Source organism: Bos grunniens, chromosome 3, assembly GCF_055505025.1.
Source record: "Bos grunniens cultivar Pamir isolate PY7600 chromosome 3, Bosgru_T2T1.0, whole genome shotgun sequence".
Lineage (NCBI taxonomy): Eukaryota > Metazoa > Chordata > Mammalia > Artiodactyla > Bovidae > Bos > Bos grunniens.
Window position 1 is genome coordinate 91,435,941 of NC_141167.1, and position 23,909 is coordinate 91,459,849.

General features: G+C 41.1%; 1 protein-coding gene and 1 long non-coding RNA gene across 12 annotated transcripts in view; one reads left to right on the forward strand and one right to left on the reverse strand.

Moving 5' to 3' along the window:
* Positions 1–23,909, forward strand: part of MAGI3 (membrane associated guanylate kinase, WW and PDZ domain containing 3) — a 292,911-nt gene that overhangs the window by 19,331 nt on the left and 249,671 nt on the right. For 4 of the 9 annotated variants that reach the window (XM_086391929.1, XM_086391920.1, XM_086391930.1 and 1 more), the window contains exon 1: positions 11,020–11,839. The exons of 3 other annotated variants lie outside the window; for them this stretch is intronic. In XM_086391929.1, coding sequence (XP_086248055.1) covers positions 11,524–11,839 — 316 coding nt within the window. In that variant the 5' untranslated portion in view covers positions 11,020–11,523. Of the gene's footprint in view, positions 1–8,973; positions 9,058–9,688; positions 9,733–11,019; positions 11,840–23,909 lie in introns of those variants that run through there. 2 more of the 9 variants (XM_086391926.1, XM_086391922.1) reach the window with 2 other exon arrangements.
* Positions 3,385–10,707, reverse strand: LOC147376084 (uncharacterized). Of its 3 annotated transcripts, none has more exons than XR_015160729.1 (3): positions 10,582–10,707; positions 10,059–10,380; positions 3,385–3,586 (listed from the first exon to the last, which is right to left on the reverse strand). It is a non-coding gene; the product is annotated as an uncharacterized LOC147376084 (long non-coding RNA). The 3 variants fall into 3 exon arrangements; XR_015160728.1 differs by having other exon boundaries at positions 3,385–5,075; XR_015160730.1 differs by lacking the exon at positions 3,385–3,586 and adding an exon at positions 7,204–8,521.

Below are 23,909 nucleotides of genomic sequence, written 5' to 3' on the forward strand. Positions count from 1 at the left end.
GTTTTCTGTGATGGTGAGCCTGTTTCTGTTTTGTAAATAAGTTCATTATTTTTTAGATTCCACATAGAAGTGATATATTTATCTTTCTTTGTCTGACAATCTCTAGTCCAACCATATTCTTCCAAATGGCATTATTTCATTCTTTTTTATGAGTAATATTCCACTGTATATATCTACTACAACTTCATCCTTTCATATTTCAGTGGACATTTAGGTTGCTTTGATGTCTTGGCTGTTGTGAATTGTGCTGCTACAAATTTTGGAGTGCATGTATCTTTTTGAATTAGAGTTTTCTCCAGGTATATGCCCAGGAGTTCGGGATTGCAGGATCATATGGTAACTCTAATTTTAGTTTTTTAAGGAACCTCCATAGTGGCTGCACCAACCTACATTCCCATCAACAGGGTAGAATGGTTCCCTTTTCTCCACACCCTCTTCAGCATTTGTTATTTGTAGACTTCCTAATAATGACCATTCTGACCAGTATGAGGTGGTACCTCATTATAGTTTTGATTTGCATTTCTTTAATAATTAGCAATATTGAGTAACTTCTCATGTGCCTGTTGACCATCTATATGTCTTCTTTGGACAAATACCTATTTTGCTCTTCTGCCATTGTTTTTGGTTGGCTTGTTTGTTTTTTTGTGTTGCATAAGCTGTATATCTTGGAAATTAAGCCCTTGTTGGTCACATGGTTTGCAATAAAGTGTACAGTCTTCAGTGTACAGCTAGATTAATTCATGCGTATATTTACATCCTTTAAAGGGCTTCCCTGGTGGCTCAGACAATAAAGATTCGCCTGCAATGCAGGAGACCTGGGTTTGATCCCTGGGTTGGGAAGATGATCCCCTGGAGGAGGGCGTGGCAACCCACTCCAGTATTCTTGCCTGAAGAATCCCCATGTACTGAGGAACCTGGTGGGGTCACACGGGGGTCCATGGGGTTGCAAAGAGTTGGACACGACTGAGCAACTAAGCACACATACCCTTCAAACATACCCTTTTAAAACACTACCCAGATCTAGATAGAGGACATTACCAAGACCCTAGGAAGTCCTTTTGGCCTCTTCAGGCTAATATTCCCTCAAAGGTAATCATTATTCTGAACTTAATCATCATATATTAGTTGTGCCTGTTCTTGAAATTCATATCAGTGGAATCATATAGTGTGTACTATTGTGTATGTTTGCTTTTGCTTAAAATTATGCTTGTGACATTCATCCATTTGTTGTGTTGTACTTTTTTCTCCCATTGCTGTATGGTACTCTAAGAATGTACCAGGATTTATGTGGCCATTCTAATCTTAATGGACATTTGGGTTGCTTCCAGTTTAGGGCTATTATGAATAATTTTTGTATAGATCTTTTGGAGAACATACATACGTGTTTCTGTTGGGTATACACCCAAGAGTAGAATTGATGGATCCTAGGGTATACATTTGCTAACTTTATTAGAACCTACCAGTTTACCAAAGTGGTTGAACCAATTTACATTCTCATTAGCAGTGTGTAAGTGTTCTCAGGTGTCTGTTTTTGTCAGCAATTAATAAGATCAGTTTTTTTTTTTCCATTTTAACCATTCTGATGCAGTTGCACTAGAGACCACTATTTTTAAATTTGAGTATTTTAACATATTGTTCCACAGGAAAATTTCTTAGAATGATCACCACAGTATAGGAAAAAGAGTATAGATGTGGAGAGAATATCTGTTTGACTGATGTGTAATGTTGAAAAATGTGTGGATGACTATCGTAAACTTTCTGACCCACTACTGAATAGGAATATGCATGGCAACTACTGCACAGGATTATTTTTAAAGACTGCATTATTTAAAATTATTGTGAAGATTAAATTACCAAGCATAGTTAATATATCTGAAACAACTCTGAAGGGAAAGCACTTGAGCAAACAAGTATTATTTGAGTCCAAACTATTAAGCTAGGTGCTATTCTAGGCACTTTGAATAAATCAGTGAACAAAACAAAGACCCCTGCCCTCATGAAACTTATATCTTAGGGCTGCTGCTGCTGCTAAGTCACTTCAGTCTTGTCCGACCCTGTGCGACCCCACAGATGGCAGCCCACCAGGCTCCGCCGTCCCTGGGATTCTCCAGGCAAGAACACTGGAGTGGGTTGCCATTTCCTTCTCCAGTGCATGAAAGTGAAAAGTGAAAGGGAAGTCGCTCAGTCGCGTCTGACTCGTAGTGACCCCATGAACTGCAGCGTACCAGGCTCCTCCGTCCATGGGATTTTCCAGGCAAGAGTACTGGAGTGGGTTGCCATTGCCTTCTCCTATCTTAGGGCAGAGGCAGACAAAAATAAGAGACATAATAAGTGAATCTATATAGTATATCGGAAAGTTGTAAATGCTGTAGACTAAGGTAAGAAAAGAGAGAGGAGGGCATGAAGGTTTAGTAGTTGAGGGAATGTCACATTTTTAAATAGTAAGGTCAAGTGGAGTCCATGCCTAAGTGGCACTTGAGCCAATGTCAAGAGGAGGTGAAGGAATGAGTCAAAACACCCCTGTAGGAAAAAGCATTTTAGGCAGAGGGAGATCTAAGGCAGGAGCATTTTTGGCATGTTGAAGGAATTGCAAGAAGGCTAGTGTAGCTGGAGTAGAGTCAAGTGGGAGGGAAATCTCTCTTCTCAAGAGGCCACCAATCCTATTGAATTAGAGCCCCACCCTTATGACTTCACATAACCATAATTACCTCCTTAAAGGTCCAGTTAACAAATACTGTCAAATTTGGGGTTAAGGCTTCATATGAATTGGGGTGAGGGGGACACTGTTCAGTCTATAACACCTTGCAAAGGTGAAATTTTCAACCTATTAACATTCTCTAACACAACAAGACTGAAGTGGTAACCTTGAACATTAACCAAGTATTTTTTGTATTAGTGCTTCTGAAAGCTTGTTATTGATATAACCAGTTGCTCTTTGTCCTTTGTGCCCACCAAACTGTGAACGGACAGTTGTTTATTGTATAATTGACATATAGCATTATATAAGCTTCAAGTGTAGAGCATAATTTAATATATATAAGCATATGTTGCAAAATGAGCACCACGATAAGTCTAATTAACACCCATCACCACACAGTTACAATTTTTTTTCTCTTGTGACGAGAACTTTTCAGATATACTCTCTTAACAGACAGCTATTACACATTTAAATGTGCCAAGATTAACTTTAGGTTCTCTGCACAGAAACACTTCATCAGAACCCATACTATCGAGCATGTTGCCCCTGCTGCTGAACTGACACTCAGTCTTTCCCTCCCTCCCTCACCCCAAATCCAATGAGGTTACTCTCCCTTTCTGAATAAAGGGGAATAGAGATTTTATTTTTATATTTTTGTTAAGTATAAGAAAGGCCACAGTACCCGGTTTTTGAATGGAATGTGTTTATTTTAAGCTCATGTGGTGTGTTTCCAATCATTTTTACTGTGAAATTTGGGAGTGTGCATTTGGAAACGCTTCACCTAATCTCAGCCAAGTAAATGAGAGTTTTCCTTCTGTTGAAGACAGGGAACTTCACATAGTGCGTTGTATTGGAATCCACCAAAGGCACTGTTTGTTAGCTTTCAGACTGCAATGAGAAAATAAGACTCAAGGGCCTGAAGTTCTAACTAGTCAAAGAACCTAGATTTTGTATGATGGGAAAGCTCTTTTGAAACCCAACTTTGTGAGCTCCTTTTTAAGCTAAGAAACAAATGTCACTTCTTATAACAACACACCCAATAGATGGAAAAAAAACAATATATGTTGTTTCATAAGCATCATATGCTTTGAGTGGATGCTACCTTCCTAAGATGAAACAAAAACCTTGAAATTAATATTCCACCTCTCTGGATGCTCTTCTCAATAAACATAATAAAACAACCTGTATAAATTTAAACTTAATTAAGAATTTCTCCCACTTTGTTTTCTAACTTCCTCCTTATCTTACTGTGAAGGGACATTTCAACAAAGCAATTACATTCCACAAAGCTGCTTATTAAATACAATTGTAACATATTTCTTTAACTGTGATCAGTCTAGGAAATTAAAACTATAATTTCTGATTTCCACAGCGCATTCAACACGTTTTCATCTTCATTGTTTCTACGCTGCATGCCACGGTCATCTATCATGGGGCATCTATACCCGGTTTCTCTCTGACTTCCCTGCTTCTACTGTCACCTCCGTCCTTCTTTCTGTAGCAATCAGAGCCATCAGTCTACTTCTTTCCTTAACACTCATTGTGCTCTGAATAAAATTTAAAGTCCTTGCCTTGGCTGAAAGGCCGTATGTGATCTTGCCTCTAGCATTCCTCTCTGAATTCTTTTCCTACCACTCTCTCCTGGGTAACCAGGCTCCAGCCACCTTAGCACTCCTCTGTTCTTCAATTTCAGACCCAAGGTCTGAAATTGGCCTGGAATTCTTGGATCTCAGGTCCTCAGTTAATTTCCCCTTGCTTGTCATTCAGGTCTTGGCAAACTGTAGCCTTCTTAGCCAGACGTTCTCTGTGACCTCTGTCTAACGTAGCCTCTGTCCTTTCCTGATCACCCATTACTTATATTTCATCTTTTAGTTATAGTACTATTAATAATGAGAGGCGGGGGTGCCCCAGGAGGCGCTAGTGGTAAAGAATCTGGCTGCCACTGCAGGAAACAAGGAGACACGGTTTGATCCCTGAATTTGCCTGCCACTGCAGGAGACACGGGTTTGATCCCTAAGTCAGGAAGATCCCCTGGAGAAGGGAATGGCAACCCACTCCAGTATTCTTGGGAAATCCCATGGACGGAGCAGCCTGGCGGGCTACAGTCCATGAAGTTGCAAAAAGTCAGACACAACTGATTGACTAAGCACCACCATCACTACTACTACGGGAAACTCTCTTGATCATTTACTTGTTTTGGGTTTGCTATTGATGGGATTCAGGAAATGATACCCCAAAATATGGCCATTTGGCACACTGAATATTTTAAGCTGAAGGAATCTGAAGAAACTGGCAGAAGTGGAAGTTCTCTCTGTCCTCCAGTCCTTCATCCCCGAAGCCACTTGTGGCCCTCAGGTGAGAGGAATTCTCCCTTTGCCTGCAGGAAAGAAAGAAACATCCTCATATCCAAGATGGACAGATAGTGGGGAAAAATCTGAGCAAACAGGCCTTGCTAAATTCCCTCAGTTTACTACACTTAGCTCATCCTCTTTATCATATCTTTCCATGTCTTTCCACTCTTTGTCAGTAGCATAAAAACACTGAGGGTTACCATTTCTTCTGGTCTTCATTTCTTTATGAAGGCTCTCATGTCACATACAACTTATATTACATAAATTTCTATATTTTCCCCTGTTAATCTGTCTTTGCCAGTCTAATCTTTGGACCCAGCTAGGGATCCCAAGTGGCTTGGGGAAAACTTTTTCCTCCCCTACACTGTCATCTTCCCAACGAAAGAAGGGACCTTGTAGGTCTGTTCACTGCTGTAAACCAGCACCTAAAACCAGAGAAGGAAATGGCAACCCAGTCCAGTATTCTTGCCTGGAGAATCCCATGGACAGAAGAGCCTGGAGGGCTATAGTCCATGGGGTTGCAAAGAGTTGAACACAACTGAAGCGACTTAGCACACAGCACAGCACCTAAAACAATGCCTGCTCATCACAGGTACTTCCTGTTATTTGAACAAGGGAATGCTCCCTAAAGACAAAGCGCTCAACTGGATGGAGGATACACCACTCAATCAAAAAGGGACCATGTTCTCAAGGACCTTGAGGTCTACTGGAAAAGTGAGACAACATGCTATTGGTTTTGGAGAAGGATGAGACGACATCCTGCTGTGGGAAAGCAAAGCTGGTCTTGAGTAGGAGGTTATAGTTAAGCTAAAAGATAAAAGATGGGTATTTTGGTATTTTCGCTTTCATTCAGTGTTCTCTGTCCTACTTCGTCTGGAAAACCTGACATCTGACTGCTTAACTAACCTCTTTGAAAGCATGTTGGCACTGCACTTGGTTCTGAATGCTCCTACTGTTCTGTGAATTTGGGCTTGATGCGTTTGGTCATTTGCAGGCAAGTGCACCTACGGGCAAAAATGCACATTTATGTATAAACAGTGATACAGATTTTGACAATAAATTAGTTTGTCTAACTGAAATAAAATTTTCCATGTAATTGCTTTTATAAGTGAGCATATTTTAGCATTAGCATACAAATGAGCCCACAGGCCTAGGCAAATAAAAATGCTAATAAAATGTAAAGATAAAATAGAATATTAATCCTGAGTTCAGTTAGGTTATTAATGTTAGGCTGCATTACATATATCATTTCCACAATACAGGTAAGCATGAACATTTTCTAAGGCAGTGAAAGATTTTGTGGATCAGAATTTTTAAAATCCAAGATGATTTCATTATCATCTGTGGAAATAAAAGCAGGATAAATGTTCCTGTATTCTGCATAGAAGGCAAATATTTGTTTTTATTTTTCCACTCCATTTCTCCCCCATGCTCTGCCACCTTAATACTTGAGAATGACTTCATCATGAATATGATGATTTGATTTACTGTTACTAGAAATTCAGGTTTCCATGAAAGGAATAGTGAGAATGTAAAAATAAATAAAAAAGTTCTCCCTACACTTGCTTTGCTTTGGCATAGAGCCATGCACTCTCCAGGGGAACTATTCAGGGGAGAGATGCCCCTAGAGTTGTTGGCACACAAACCTCAATATGATGCATCTCTGTACAATGGAGTAAGCAAGCCTGGGTCATTTGAGAGAATTTGGGAATTTATACTTGCCCTTCTGAAGTTTTCCGCTTTAGTGAAAGTATTAGTCAGCGAATACTTAACTTTCATTAGGAACACTCAGTATTATACAACAGAATAAACTTTCCACCTTGTCAGAAAACATGTATGTGAGTGTGTGTAGTATACTATGTGTGTGTGCTCAGTCTTATCTGACTCTTTGCGACCCCATGAACTGTAGCCCTCCAGGCTCCTCTGTCCATAGAATTCTCCAGGCAAGAACACTGGAGTGGGTAGCCATTCCTTTCTCCAGTAGATCTTCCTGACCCAGGGATGGTACCCAGGTCTCCTGCATTGTCGGGCAGATTCTTTACCGTCTGAGCCACTAGGGAAACCCATATGTAATATGTATTAGGAGCAAATCAAGCAATCTCTCCTCTTCAGATTTGCTAAGAGACCCCTTCCCTGCCTAACTATGTTCAGATATTATGCAGCCATGCAGTTTACAAAACACTGGATTCCTCTCTGAGCACTAGAAGGGGAAACTGGATAAAAGTATTTCACTACCCTTTGCCTCTTTGATTCAGGAAAGGGCATCTGGGCAAGTCCAACCAATGAGACAGAGGAAAACCGTTGCTGGGGCCTTTGGGGAAAAGTTTCCTTGATCAGGAAAGGAGACACACTTCCTTCCTGTCATTGGATGTTGTTATTTGGAGCCACTGCAGCCATTGTGGGGCCCAATACATGAGTTCTGCATATTGACACACATCTATGTTTGTTTCCATAGATTAGATGGATAGAGGTAGCCCCAAGAAACCTTGGAGATCATCATATTCAACTATATCATTTGTTTTTGTTAAGCCAGATTCCATATTGTTTCGCTTCTAATATTCCCCAATGGAAATCACAGCTATTAAGCCAACCATTAGGTTTGAGAAATAATGATCAATATGGATATGATCTGATTATTTGGTTAGGTGCCATTTTAGAGAGAGACATTTGCAATGTGACTTCTTTAATTATGCAGTAACTTCCAGACTAGTGTCCTACCAGAATTAATTCACTGGGGTTTGCAGTTTATTTCTAGACTATTTTAAAACTGAACCTAAGCTTTTTAAGAGGGGTGAATCAAATAGAGAGTTATAAATGTGATTTAGCAATGCTTTTGGCCTTGTCATAGATGATATTATTTAGCACAAATTAAAATAACTTGAGTGTTTGTTTATAAGACCATATGTTAAGTGCTTGCTTGACTCAAATAGCTTCATTCAGTTCTGACAACTCAGGTAGGTGAGTATTGTTATTACACCTATTTTGTGGATGAGGAAACCAAAGTTAGACAAAAGTTTACTCAAGATCTCAGACCTAATAAGTAGAAAAGCTGAGATTTCCAGTCTGACTCCAGAACTCAAGTTCCTAATTACTACAGTTTTCTGTTAAGGGTCAATATAACTTATCTGTGGTTGAGGCATGTGGCAGATACTGTTGGGCATGTACTGAACAATCATTCTCCCTTTCTCCTCAAGAAGCAGAACCCCAATTTTGCTCAGAGTGACTCATGATGTCACTGAACCATGGCAATTCCATTTTCTTGTCAGTGACTGGTCTGCAGTGGGCATGTGACCATTTTCAGGCTAATAAGGGAGATTCTATGGCAGGTGTGAGGGCAGTCTGGGAAAGATTTTTCTCCTTCAGAAAAATGGTAGCAGCAGGGCCTTTCCTTCCGTTCCTGCTTGTACAACCTTCCCTTCCTGCTTGACCTCTGAGGATGTGATGTCTGGAGCTATGGCAGCCACATTGCAATCTAGAGGTGAAAAGCCCAGAGATAAAACCCAACATGAATATGATTTTAGAGAGCAGGCACAAAAAGAGCTTGGGTCCTCAATGATGTGATTGTACTGCTGAACTAAGCCCAAGACTACTTTCATTTGAACCTCATGTTAAAGATGTAATAAATAACTCCACGCTTTAAGTCACTGTTAGATACTCCATTCGTTGTGGCTAAAGATATCCTGATAGATACAATCTGGGCAAGAAAAGATGTCTTCCCAGAATTGCTGCAAAAATAAATCAAGTGGAGATTATTAAGACTTCATCCAGGAATCTGTTAGTGTAGGTAGTAGTTCAGACAAAAATACTCCAGCTATGTCTCAGATCTGTGTAAATCTGACCAATCCACATGATCTCTCTGCTGGTTATTTTCCCTTTTTCTCTCTGGATGTGCTGCTTCCTCTTCTCTGTCTGATTGACTGATAGGGACTTTCAAAAGGCTCTCCTGCTCTCTGGCTCCTGGTTGGATCTGTCTATTGGGATGCACAAGCAGGAGGATGGAGGAGAGAGGTGAGTGAGAGAGAAATCCTCTGGCTTTGTCCTTGGGTGATTACTTAGGCTGACTGCCTCTCTGTTTGAAGGTCATAGGCTCCTGTCAGGCTGCCCTTTCTGTGATGAGTTTTGGTTCTGTTCCTTTCCCCTTGCTTTTTACAGATGGAGCAGCTTGTAGCCTCAGGGTTCCATTTTCCCTTGTGGTTTCCCACACCTTGCCCATATCTTTGTAAAGTACCATTTGTTTCCTGCGGAGGCCCTGACTGATATAATGGTGTGAACAAAATTACTGCAGCTGTTGAAGCTTGGGCCAGTCTATCTGAGATGTGGTGAGATTGTGGAGTTATTCATAGTTTAAATAAGGGTTTTCCCCAACCATTAAAGGAAGACAGGAGACTATATAAATGTCTTACTGCAAAAGTGAAAGTATCCTAGCTCAGAAGAAACACTTTCCACCTGAGGACAAGGTGACCTGGAAGAGATGGCATTTGGGCTGAGGATGGATAGGATTGTTTTAAATAAAAAGACAGGGGAGAGTGTGAGCCAAATCAGGGAGAAGAGAAAGCTTAAGAGGTTGTGAAAAATTAGTGCTGGATGGGCCTAACATATCCTTTATTCACTGTAAGTTCTCTCTCTACCTCCTTTACAGGTGAGTGAACTTGAAATTGAGATTTGGTCAAGGTCAGATAGCAAGTAAGTAGCATGCCAGGATGCCAGCCCAGGTTTGCTAGCTGGTTCCTAATCCAATTATAGCCCATCTTCCTCCCCCACCCCCGCCCTGCCCCCATCCCCTCCGCCTCCCCCCCCCCCCCCCCCCCCCCCGCTTCCCCGCAGCAGTCTTGTCAGTCTCTCCTACTAGACTGTGATCTCCTTGAGAACTGCACTTCCGTTTTCCTCACTCTTGAACCCCAGTATTCTAGCACAGTGTCTGACATAAAGTCGTCCTCCTCTTCATCAGCAATTAAATGGTAAGAAGTACCTACTCCCTGCCAGGCACTATACTGCTATTTTATAGGTACCTCATGTAATCTTTACAACAACTTCCGTTCAGTCGCTCAGTCGTGTCCGACACTTTGCGACCCCATGGACTGCAGCACGCCAGGCTTCCCTGTCCATCACCAACTCCTGGAGCTTGCTCAAACTCATGTACAACAACTTGGGAGGGTATAATTATCTCCACTTATCAGCCGAAGATGCTGTGGCTCAGAGAGGTTGTCCAATTTGAGGTCACACAGCGGTATGCAGGACACTGTTTTACGTTCCATCAACCAGACTCCAGAGTCTCTGCCTCAAAGGATAATAACTTTTGCTGAAGAAATGAACGAACGAGAAACGTTGACTCTGAAGAAATGAACGAACAAGAAACGTTGACTCACTTTAAGTGGTAGGCTGTAACTGTCTACCCCGAGGCTCTGCCACCTCTGTCCTCGGACTTAGCACGACGCCTGCCCTCCAAAGTACCCCAGCTAGTCTCAGTGCCCCGAGAAGACAGGCGCCCAGGCTCCGCCCCTACTCCACCCAGCCCGCCAGCCATGCCTCCACCTCGGGGAGTTCGGCAGCTCTTCTATCCGAGTTTTCTCCTTGCTCCGGCCGCCGCACCGAGGGCCTCTCTCGGCCCTGCGTTCTGGAGCCGGTCCCACTCCCCTGCCCCTCCTTCTCGCTCTCCCTGACTCTTCAAACTTTCTTCCACCCTCTTTAAACTTCAGTCATCCTAGTGCCCGCCTCCTTCACTTCCATAAGCCAATCGGTCGTTAGCGTTCTCGTCGGGGATCCGCCCCCTTTCCTCCGAGGGCCAATCTCCAGCTAGAGTGTCGAGTGCTTGGGCTCTTTCCCAAGCGCCTGGCCCGTGACGGCAGCGCGCCGGGCGCCGCGCGGCGGGAGGGGGCGGGGCTCTGGATGAGGGATGGGCGAGGGCGGGGGGAAGGGAAGAGGGAGGAGGAGGAGGTTGCGGCGGGTTTGAAAGCGGCAGTTTCCTGGCAGCTTGGGCAGGCGTTGGTCTCCGCGATCCAGCTCCGCAGCGGCCACGATCGATCCTGCGACGGGTCTACGCGCGCTTCTGCGCGCCCCCGACGGATTTTTCCCGGTTCCGGCTCTCCAGCTTCACCTCCCCGCCCCCCTGCTTCTGCCTTTCCCGCCGCTCCCGCGCGGAGCCTGGGGGCCAGCCGTCGGCTGTGACCCCGCCCGAAACCCCTCTGGAGCCGCCCGGGGACAATCCCCTTTTCCTTTCTTCAGCCTAACCCGGGTGGCCCTCGCGGAACCCGGTCAGACCCGGAGATCGCCGCCGGGAGAGGTGTCCGAGGGGCGTCTCGGGGTTCGGAGCGGCCCGGCCCCCAGCGGGCTGTGGTCGGCGAGGGGGACGCCGGAGCGGCGAGGCCCCCCTCGCCGGGCTGCGCGGGCCGCCCGGGGCCCCCAGGCTGAGAGGGGGCCAGAGCGGCGCCCCCGCCGCCCGCGCGGGGTCTCCCCCATGGTGCAGCGGGGTTCGTGATGTCGAAGACGTTGAAGAAGAAGAAGCACTGGCTCAGCAAGGTGCAGGAGTGCGCGGTGTCCTGGGCCGGGGCCCCGGGCGACTTGGGCGCCGAAATCCGGGGAGGTGCGGAGCGCGGCGAGTTCCCCTACCTGGGGCGGCTCCGCGAGGACCCCGGCGGGGGCACCTGCTGCGTCGTCTCGGGCAAGGCGCCCAGCCCCGGGGATGTGCTGCTGGAGGTGAACGGGACGCCTGTCAGCGGGCTCACCAACCGGGACACCCTGGCTGTCATCCGCCACTTCCGCGAGCCCATCCGTCTCAAGACTGTGAAGCCAGGTACGCCGGCCCTGTCTTTCTGTCGCGGAGTGGGGGGAGTCGGGGGTGGGCGTCTGAGGAGCGGCAGCCCCACCCCACCGCTTATCATCCAGGGTAATCCTGAACCTCTAGGGTGTGCCGGACTCCCTGTCAATGGGGAGGGGTGGCGGTGCTGATTCCCATTTTGCGGGTAGGAAAACTGAGCTCTGGCTTGGGCGGGCTGCTCTGCTAGCTGTCACAGAATTGCCACCAGAAGCTGGGTTTCCTTAGTTCGTAGCTCCATCTCCCGCCGCAGTTTTTGACTAGAGGAAAACCCAGCGTTTTTCTGTTCTCCTTTGTGGACGAGGTTCTCAGGATTGTAGCATATTCTTTGGAACAGTCTTAATGCATTTTCTTATAGAGGAAAAGATCTTTATTACTAAGGCACTTGGTGCCAGGGTTACCACCTAGTGTACCTGAGAGCTTAGCTGCTTCAGTGTTTCTTGTACACTAGCAACACCTCGGAGCTGACAGCCTAACTCGTCAGCTCAGGTGGTTCAGGTGTCTGTGTACCGCTGGTGTACAATATGCGATTGTGGCAGAATGGTGTATTTTTTCAGGGAGCTGTTGAGTAGTCTGGGTTTCGAAGGAAGGTCTAGGTGCCTCCCGGAGTAAAATCTTTTGTAAATCTTTGATTTTACGAATTTTGTTGAAGGGGTGGGTTGCAAAGGCCCCCTGTTGCCCTGGTATCTTTTATGCTACTAAAATCTGCTGCAAAGCTTGTTACGTTTATGGCATACTTGGCCAGTTTCTAAGCATTGATCAGACTGCGTACAGCGTACAGTGAAATCTGATAGGAGGTAATAGCCCTCATTGTATTTGTTGTCGATAACATCGCTGGTCATTTCAGCATTGGTGGAATGTGGTTTTGTTTCCTGAGATATTTGAAGGGGAGAGAATTATGACTATAACGTTACTAGAAATTAAACTATTTTTTTTTTCTGAGTGTGTTCTACTGAATATACAGTGAATCAAATTATAATGGTCTGCTTAATAATGACTTGGGATGGAAAAAATCAGTCCATCCCTACACTGCAAAATGCTGGAAAATTCTGGAGAAAAATTTAACATGTCTCCCTCACTTTTTTTCTCAGCAGCTCACTTTGGGAATATCTTTTTAGTATTCTTTAGGCTTAATGGAAACTGATGGTTTGTGGTGCAGTATCCATATGTGTATGTATTGTGGATGTATACACACACTCACATGTGGGTGTGTGTATACATGCGGTCTTAATTAAGATTTTCTTCATATGGTCTGTTCCATTACGTTCATTTTAAACTTATGGGTTTATGTGAGATTTTCTTTTTATTGTTAATTAAAAAACTTTGGCAGACTTTAAACATCTTACAGCTTTTTGAGTTAAAAAAAATTCTTAATTCAAACTTCTAGAGCCATTGGTGAAAGGTAGAGGAAAGGCTTTGGAGACAGTAATTCAGCCAGTCAGGCACTCTCTGTAATATGCAAGATACTATATATACAGTATTATTGGTCTAAGTGCTATTTAGTTCATATCCATGAATCGGGGAATATTGAGAACATTTGCATCATTGCTTTGTGTTTTGTTTTGATTAATTAGGGGTATATATAAAAGTGTTACTTATTTTCTGAAATAGTTAAAAAAATGATTGAAGAGGAAGTTGTTATAAACTCAAGTTATTGTGATTCTTTTAGAAGACTGGGAAATTGTGTCTTTCATTGCTATTAGTCTAGTCTAGTCCACATGTTATTAATTTCTCAGCCTTTATATAAAATTTATGAAAATAATTCAAAAGTTTAGAGTGTATTCAGTGATGTTAATTAACTTTAAAAAAAAAAAATCACATACCCCAGAATGTAGTTGACATTTTTGTAGTAATAAAAATTTTCCCTCTTGCGTACTGTCTTAAATGTTTAGCAAAAATAAAGTGTACTGGGTATAACACATTTTGTAATCACTAATGATAAAGTTCCGAACAGTATACTTATTTTTTAGAGATACACTCTACTTCATTAATTTCTAAAGGATACCACTATATGTCATCTGAGATTAATATTCTTCTTTCTAAGCAAGTTGTTGATTTCTTTTAAAAAAGAGTGGGTTTTTAAAATTTCCTTAATAGCCTTTGTTGTTGTTTAGCTGCTAAGTCACGTCCGACTCTTCGCAACCCCATGGATTCTAGCCCATCAGGCTCCTCTGTCCATGGGATTCTCCAGGCAAGAATACTAAGAGTTGGTTGACATTTCCTCCTCCAGGGGATCTTCCTAACCCAGGATCTAACCGAGTCTCCTGTGTCTCCTGCATTGGCATATGGATTTTTTTACCACTGAGCCATCTGGGGAGCCCTAGCCTTATGTTAGGCATTGTATTAAATTGCTTTCTTAAATGGCTTTACATAAACAACATTTACTATAAAACAGCAAGCTTTTTGTAGTTTAAGCACATGACTTTAAATGTTAGATAGAAACTAAGAACTTGAAGAGGTTATTTGTAAAACTTTGAGTGTGATTAAAGCAGCATATATATTATCTCCAGAGGAGACAAAGATCCTATCCCGTTAGGATTAAACTTGAAATATGAAAATACAGAGTAAGGGAATTTTTAAAAAATTTGCTATTCACATTGGGATCTTTTCCCCCTCCTTTTAATCTAAACTTTGTGAGAAATGCATTTTTCAATGTAATAAGGTATTTTAAAATGTATCTTGTCTCTTCTCTTGATTTAACTTTATTAAATCTTATTACATTATTTACTATTAATCTTATTTGTTAACCTGAACTTTATTAAACTGTGTTTCTAACATGCCATTTAGAAACTAGCACAATGCAAGAGTAGATTCAGCCATTTCTGTAAGATGTATTATTAGTAGGGAGTGACCTCATATTGTCTTCTGACAAAGTCCATGGTGGGAGAATGAGCCGGACTGTAGGCTATGACTGACCCAGTGCTGTTTCTTTCTTGATTTCTCCTTTCATCTGGTAGGTGTTAAAGGGAGCTCAGCCAAAGCCCGTACCATCACCCAGATGACTTAACAGTTTTATGGCACTGTCTGTCTTTAGCTTTGTCTTGGGTTTTATGTATTTTCTTCTGTTCTAATCTTTAATGGAGATTTGAAAGTAATTCTTTTAAAATATGGCTCCTAATCTGAGAGTTTTGTAAGAGAAATAGGAAATTTCTTACTGAATTTATACTATTGATGTGGTATTTAGCATTCAGGACTGTCCTGCTCCACCTGATTCTTGGGCCAAATCGACACCTGTTTCTTAACTACGACCTTGTCATTTATTTTTCTGCAAAGAGATAACTTTTCATTTGAATTTGAACTTTGTGTTTTCCTGGTAGTAAAGGAAGTTGAACTTTGAACCTCCAGTGAAATTGTTTCATGGTATTGTCCTGTGACCAGGATTAGTTTCTTTGATTTTATTTCAAAGTATATTTTTAAACAACCGCTATTCTGATTAATGATAGAAGTAGTTAATTTTATTCTAAAAAATTTCCATTTCCTAGTCTATTATTGTGCAGAGTTTTATGGTATGTCTGCTTCATATACCTTAGACACATATCCCAGCAGTTGTAAATTATGTGGACTTTATTCTAGAAATTATATATTGACAGATACAATAAGTACATGAAATCCTTGTCTACTGCATTATCATGCACACAGTGCCTTACAGCTACCTTGTCAGTTACTATATCTGGAAATGAAAATCATGAGGAACAGTGTTTTGGTTTGTTTGAAAAGAAGCTAATTTGAAACAGATCTTATTTAATGCTAATCAAATGTAGGTAAAAGTCTTTACCACTGACTCTTTAATACATCCAGTTTATAAGAGAATTTTGTTAAAATGAGCACATTCCTAGAAATACTTTTCTCATCGGTGAAGAAACATTACTAAATGCTTTTAAGTAAGGATGTTTATGTTATGCCAGTAGTGAATAACTCTGCCCCTTTAGTCTCTTTACTTTTGAATCTTTGTTAGTCTTTTTGGCTTAGTGGGTAATTTGGGACATACTGTGAATTTTGTTTAGGTGGTTGTAACATTTAAAGAAGGGAAATGTGAGAGAAACATTGCTAGCCTTGCTAGCCTTTCAAGTTTGCAAAACAAAAAATTTCTTGTTTCTTTTTTTAAAATAATAGAAACAAAAGACTGGGCTGGGCAGCCCCTATTTTAGGGAAAATAGCATCAAATTTTGATAAACTTTAAATTAGAAACTTTCCTGCTTTCTGAAAGTTTGGTAACAATTTTTTGGGTCTCAAGTTGGTTTTAATAACACAAGATTTGGGTTCTGAACTGTATTCATTGGTACCTTCAATTCATATTGGGCTTATACCACAGTGGTAGAACAAACTCTCTAACATTTGGCTTTCACTTTTCACATGGTTTTTACTTTATGCAGTTTAGTGCTAAAACTGATTTTTATGCAAGGGAATTGTGTTTTATGCAACATAACTCTGTTTTTCTTCTGAGATCCTGGGATTCTCTTCATAAAACCTCTTGTAAGAGACAGATTTCAGTGATTTTTTTTTTTCCTCCTCCTGGTCTATAATTTATAAATATATGTATGTATACACACACACACACGCATATATACACATATGGTGTGTAGATATATATGATAAAACAAATCTCCATCATGTATGTATACACACACACACACACACACATATATATCTATACACATATGGTATATAGATATATATGGTAAAACAAATCTCCATTCGTTCAAGTATCTGACTTATGAAGTCAGTGCATAATCTTCCTGGGTGAATAGTTTCATATAATGTCTTTACTATATAACCCTAAAGTGCTCTGTAAATTTTGTGGGCACTTAGTGTTTGGGGAGTGCATTATAAGAGAATTTCATTTTTATGACGCACTTCAGTGTTACCTGCCAATTTAAAACTTTGCCAGTTTCAAACTCTACCAATTGCCAAGTCAGTTTCTGGTTGGTTGTGATTTGACAGAGGACAGCTGTTTGGGTATTAAAGACTAGAGCTATGTCTCCTTTAATTAGTTAATTATTTTTGTTTCTCTTCTAAAATTTTTAGATATAATCTTCTGGCAATACTACATTTCGGTAGAGAGAATGAATCCCCTGAATCTAAAACTGTTCCCAAGGGTAAGATTTTCAGTAGCTCAGAGGGTGGTGTTGTGAGAGACTAGGTTGTACGAAAGGAGGCAAGTTGATTGCTCTTCTCCTTGAACAAGTATTATTCAGAATGCTTTCTCCTAAAGTGCTTATTCTTTATAAAGAGAAAAAGGAAGAGTTCTGTTAGTGGCACACATTCAATGCTCCTCAAGCATTTAGTGGTGAACCTACCTTGTGAGCTAGCACTAATGATAGAAAAACATAAAATGTAAAAATGAGTCAAAAGTGGTCTCTGTCTTTAGGAACCTCACAAGTTATTGGCAGCATCCTGATTCATTGGTAAGCAGTACCTGTAGTAAGGATTTTACCTTTTCTACTTTTCTCCCAATACTTAAAACTCTTTAGGTAAGTTTTAGTATGAATTTTGGTGGAAACTGGGGTCATTAATTGGCTATCCAGAATGCTGTTCTAAAAAGTGTGGAGTTGCATCTTAGAGTGTTTAAGTCATGACAAAAAGAGGGAAATCAAATATAAAGTTATCTTTTGCAAAGTCCTCAAATGTAAATTACCCTTAAAAGACATTGCATTTATATTCTGTTTACAATGCATTTTATACTACAGTTTGTAGTTTATGTTACAGTGTATTTTATACCTTGTGTGTGTATTATACCCATTTTCAGGAGGAGTCTTACATGCCACTTTTCCAGCCGTGCTAGAGTCAGTTCCTTTATTTTGGTTGAATAACAGATGAGGTAGTTTGCTTGTATTAAAGAGGTGTGTTTTACAAAAAAATACCTATCTTTTAATTCAGAAAAATCCTTACCTGGGTGTGCATAGTGAATTATAAAAGTTAAACGTATATATATGAGGTGGAAGGATGGTTTCATTCTTTTTTAATGTCTTATTAGAGTCCTTACCACCAGCTCTTATTTTCTGACTTGGATGGTTGGGGAGGGAGTTAGGAAGAATTTTGAACTCAGCCTGGCTTTGAAAGATGGATATGGTTTGGTTGAGTGGAATTGAGATGGTCTCAGTATCAGGTAAGAAGCAGAAGAGGAGCAAAACACGGGACAACAGTGTTCAGTACAGAAAGGTCTACAGTATAGTCCATATCAGTAGTTTTTGTGTGTGTTGTGTGTAGTTTTTAAAGGAACCTCCATACTGTTCCCCATAGTGGCTATATCAATTTATATTCTCACCAAAGTGCAAGATGCCCACTCCCAGTTTCAGACATCCTGGCATGGCCAGGGGAGCACGGACTACATTTCGAGGACCATAATTTGACTTGTGACATCTCTAAATAACAGAGAAAGGAGAGACTATGCTCATAAATTGTGCATTGTTTTATTAACATGGTAAAGAATCTGCCTGAAGTATGGGAGACCCGGGTTTGATCCCTGTGCCGGGAAGATCCCCTGGAGAAGGAAATGGCTATGCACTCCAGTATTCTTGCCTGGAGAATCCCATGAACAGAGGAGCCTGGTGGGCTACAGTCTATGGGGTCGCAAAGAGTTGGAGGCAACTGAACGACTAACACACACACATACTGGACATATCGTTTGAGAGACTCAGTAAGAATTATAGAGAGTTAAACTTTTCTGTTATAATTTATTTGGGCTTTAGGTTTTTAATATTATGGAATGGGAAATGGAAAGATTTTTCTTCGGAGTTAATAATTAGGATCCATTCTTTTTAGAGTCTTCTCTTCTCGTCTTGGGTATGAAATATGAACAGTAACTGATCTATTTAATTAAAATTTTCTGGCATCTTAGGCCCTTTGCTCTATTTTTTTTTTTTGCAGAGAATTTTAAACACATAATTATTTTCCTTGCTTCAGGGAAGTTTGTGAGAGGTTACCCTGTATCTCGTTCTGATTGGGAATTACGTGTGACTGTGCAAAATGGGATTTTACTATACATGATGACATTTAACAAGCAGTTTTATGAAATAAAAATACTCTAAAAGGGAGGAAAAATAAGCATTTATTAATAAATGCTCTATTTCTGAACTTAAATAGAACTATGTTAAACTGTCTTAGAGGAAAAAACAAAGAAAATAACTTCTAAAAAATCCACTGTAATACTGAGAGAGTATGGAGAAAAGGGAATCCTCTTACACTTTGGTGAGAATGTAAATTGATCTAGCCACTCTGGGGAACAGTATGGAGGCTCCTTAAAAAACTAAAAATAGAACTGCCATATGATCCAGCAACCCCACTCCTGGGCACATACCCAGAGAAAAAAGATACATGCACCCCAGTGTTCATTGCAGCACTGTTTACATTAGCCAGGACATGGAAGCAACCTAAATGTCTATCAGCAGAGGAATGGATAAAGAAGATGTGGTGCATACATGCAGTGGAATATTGCTTAGCCATAAAAGGGAAAGAAATTATGCCCTTTGCAGAGACATGGATGGGCCTAGAGACTATCATACAGAGTGAAGTAAATGAGAAAGAGAAAAACAGATATTGTATATTAATGCATGTATGTGGAATCTAGAAAAATGGTATAGATCTTATTTGCAAAGCAGAAAGAGGCGCAGACATAGAGAACAAATTTATGGATATCATGGAGGGAAGGGAGGTGGTGGGATGGATTGGGAGACTGAGATTGACGCAAATACGCTATAGACAACTAAGGAGAACCTCCTGTATAGCACAGGGAACTCTATTCAGTGCACTTTGGTGACCTAAATGGGAAGGAAATCCAAAAAAGAGGGGCTGTATATGTATACATCTTGCTGATTCACTTTGCTGTGGAAACAGCAAAAACTAACACACATTGTAAAATAACTATATTCCGATTAAAAAAAAAACCCACTGTAATGAAGTAGTCCTCACATTACTCTTTGGCTATGGTTATCAGTTTGCAACAGATATCTTGTGGTATGTAGCTTAGATTTCCACAGAAAAGGGAAAAAGAAATTCGAATTTACGTCAGTTTCTGTATTAGTAAGGAGTTTGTACTGAGAATCTTGACAGAAACACTACTGAGATTAATTTCGGCTAAGAAGAAATGTCTTGGCTTATGTGCATGAAAACCCAGGCACTGGACAGTAAGAGTTTAACTCACGTTCTCAAGGGCCATTACCTGACTCTCCTCCAGGTTGGCTTCTTTCTGAGCTCGGCTCTGGGTGGGAAAGGTGGCTCTCACTCAACTCCCCAAGTCAAACAGAGCCCTTAACGCTTGTCATCTTTATTTTCTGGACTCCAGTAATAAATCAGATCTCATGCTCAGACTTTGATTGGCCTTGTGTCCATCACAGACTACTTGTGGGGACAGGGCTATGGGGTAACATGATTGGTCAGGCCTGAGTGACATGTCCACTTTTGCAGTTGGGTATAGAAAGCACAGTGTGATTAATAACTAGACAGAACCCCAAGAGATAAGGGAGGGGTCGTTCCTCAAAAAGATGGATGCTATGGGGACAGCACTGCAGGAAATGGCCTCTTTTAAAACATTCAATTTCTCCTATTTTGAAGCCAACAGCAGTACACAGTTGTCATAAAACTCTCATTTTTAAAGACCAGATATTGGCTGTAGACCATAACTGAAGCATTGATTTTACTCAAATATTTTCCTTAAATATATCAATTTTGATGTTTTTATCTAAAAGCTGCTTTATGTAAATGCTGGCTCTTTTAAAAATTACAATGCTGATACCTTAAACGTGCACAATTTAAAAGTGCTCTTGTGTTTTTCTTACATTTTCTTTGAATTTTTTTTATACCAAATAAAATTTTCTAAATCAGTGCTGCTTGTTAGGTAGCTAGAATACTTTGGAGGATCATTTCATTATGTTTGACATTGAGAAAATGATTATTAGTCCAGTTAATGCAGTTTTTAAAGCTTAATGTACAATTTTGAAAATGAAATTCTAAACCAATTGCTTTCTAAGATGTTTCGCTTTTAAAATAATGGTCTTTTTAAGCATAAATTTAGATAACTATTATTGTGTTATTTCCAAGGGCTCCCTAATAATACTTTGTAATCATGATCTTATAGAAGTCATACATAAAGAAGCTACTTCACTGACTCTTAAGTTTGAAACACTACTTAAAGAGTGAAATGTGAATCTGTTTAATCACCAGAAAGGTTACTAGCATTTGTAGGATCAAGTCTGACAATCTTTGTTTTTTCCTGCCTTTACAGTGGTACTTAGAGGTGGAGGGTTGAAAGAGAGGGGCAGGTACTCTGAATATCTTTTCATGCTATTTTTATATTCTAATTACTGTAGTAATATCTTCTACGTTGCCATAAAAAAATCATCCTCTTTATGATGACACACACAGTAGGAGTTTGCAGTTTTGCCACGTGTTTGGTAGTTGAACCTTAGGGAATGTTAAGTGTTAGGAGGTTATTGGTGAATATGCTCACTGCACAGAAACAAACATTCATGGAATTGGGTGTGATTTGTCAATGAGAATCATCGCAGGGGCTTTGATTTTTAGATTAGCTTATGTCCCTCTTGGAGTATCTTTAGACTACTTGGAAAATTACTGCTCCTGCTCCAGAAGCCTGTCACAATCAGAGTTCTCCAATATTAATTCCATATATTGATTGATTAAGTTATGGAATCTGTTAAAATAATGTAACCTTCCTCACAAAGCTATCTCTTAACCTACTTCTGTAGCTTTTGGCAAAACACTCTGTAATGTATTAATTTTAGCAGTGAATGCTATTCACTAATGTCAGTGTTTAAGTTAGAGTGTACATGCTAATGAAGGATTCGGTTCCCTTTAAACAGAGTTAGATTTGCTAAGAGCTTGGCTGGTGGTCCACTGGCTAAGAATCCCCACTTTCACTGCAGGGGGCGTGCGTTCGATCCCAGTTGCCACATGTTGTGGTGCAGCCAGCTAGAGTTACCTCAGTGTAATGTTGATGAGTGAAGTGACACCTCAGCTTCCCTTTGGTGGCGACTCAAGGTTGTCTCAGTTGGCAACCTGGCTCTAAGTCTAGTAGGAATATTCTAACCTGGGGACTTGTCATGATAACACTAACTGCCATTTACTGAGTAACTGTCTGATGTCAGGACATTGTCTCATTTGGTTTATAAGAATGTGTATGTTGGCAGATGTATATTCCGGTAAAAAGTTCGTGTATTGTTATTCTCCATGAGCCAGGGGTCATCTTCTCCCTTTTACACATGAGGAAACCGAGGTTTGGAAAGATTAGCACGCAGAAGGTCACCCAGACTCAAAGGAGGACTCTGAACTGACACAGTTTTGAATCTTCCTTCTTTGCATTCCAGATAGAATAGTATTTCATTATATCTGAAAAAATCTCTCTTCCCCATTCTTTCTTAAAAGGAAAAACCCCACAATTCTGAATTGTTTGAGTGGGTGTTAAATGCGGTAAAACTCTGGCCAAGTCCTTAAAATAAAAGCTTCATTGCTTGGTTCTGTTTCTAAACAAAGTTGTGGCAGTGCAGGTTAATCTTTACAGTTCAAGTTGTTCCCAAGAATTCCTAATCAAACAGAAGGTCAGCCTTAATTCTGGCTACCTTTGTCAGAGAATATTTTCAGCAAGTGTGAGTAAAAGCCCAGATATTTTAGGATAAAATATACTTGTGAAAATCGTATACTTGATATTGGAAATGTTATCTTGTTCTTGTGTTTGCTTTTCACTCACTCTGAAATTCACTCTCTGGGAAGGTGTGTGGTAGCACCCTTATCTGGAGACAGGTTGCCTAGAAAATGGTCTGAGGAATGCAAGAGTGCATTTTGGAATTAGGAATTTTTAATAAATATGCAGACTCTTAGCCAAGCTAGGCAGAATTACTCATGGTATTGAAGTCAGCCTCTCTTCTTCCAGCCTTCAAGTACCGCACAGTAAGGAGGTTCCTTTGAAGAGGCAGTTAAAGCTGGCTGTGGAGTGCGGGCACCTTTTATTCTTCAAGTGTTTGTTCTGTTGTTTTCTTTTTGGGCTCAAAATCACTCAACTGAAAGGAACCAGAGTGATCCAACCTATACCCTTTGACGACAAATAAGTTGAGGTTTAGAAATGGCAGGTGACTGTGCTGAGCAGGTGGAGAAGGCAATGGCACCCCACTCCAGTACTCTTGCCTGGAAAATCCCACGGACGGAGAAGCCTGGTAGGCTGCAGTCCATGGGGTCGCTGGGAGTCGGACACGACTGAGCGACTTCACTTTCACTTTTCACTTTCATGCACTGGAGAAGGAAATGGCAACCCACTCCAGCGTTCTTGCCTGGAGAATCCCAGGGACGGGGGAGCCTGGTGGGCTGCAGTCTATGGGGTCGCACAGAGTCGGACACAACTGAAGCGACTTAGCAGCAGCAGCAGCAGCAGTGCTGAGCAGGAAGCTGGCAGAGTGGATACTTGAACTCAGGTTCCTCTTGTTTTGGATTCTGGCAGAATTTCTGTAAGAAACTTGTGAAAAAAGAATTAGCCTTGTTGACATATTCTGTCTCTTTATGAAATCTGCATTCTTTTGGAATTAAGTATAGCATGCTGACTCAGTTTGTTAGGCCATCAGCACGCATGAGTGTTGTTAGAGGCTGCGGTAATCTGAAAGCTGGAGCATAATAAAGAATTGCAATCATTATATGCTTCAGGTCTTTAGGGCAATTTTAGCCTTCCATAATGCTGTGGTTGGAGAAGGAAATGGCAGCCCACTCCAGTATTCTTGCCTGCAGAATCCCATGGACAAAGGAGCTTGAGTCCATGAGGTCGCAAGAGTCCAACATGACTTGGTGACTAACGGGTTTAGTTGCTAAGTCGTGTCCGACTCTTGCAACCTCATGGACCATAGCCTCCATGCGATTCTGCAGACAAGAATACTGGAGTGGGTAGCCACTCTCTTCTCCAGGGGATCTTCCTGACTCAGGAATTGAACCCTGGTTGCCTGCATTGCAGGCAGATTCTTTACCAATTGAGCTACGAGGGAAGCCCACAGCTTGTGGTTAAGATTTAAATAGTCAGAACATTCTTAGCTGGTGTAACCACTGAATACTTAAGTAT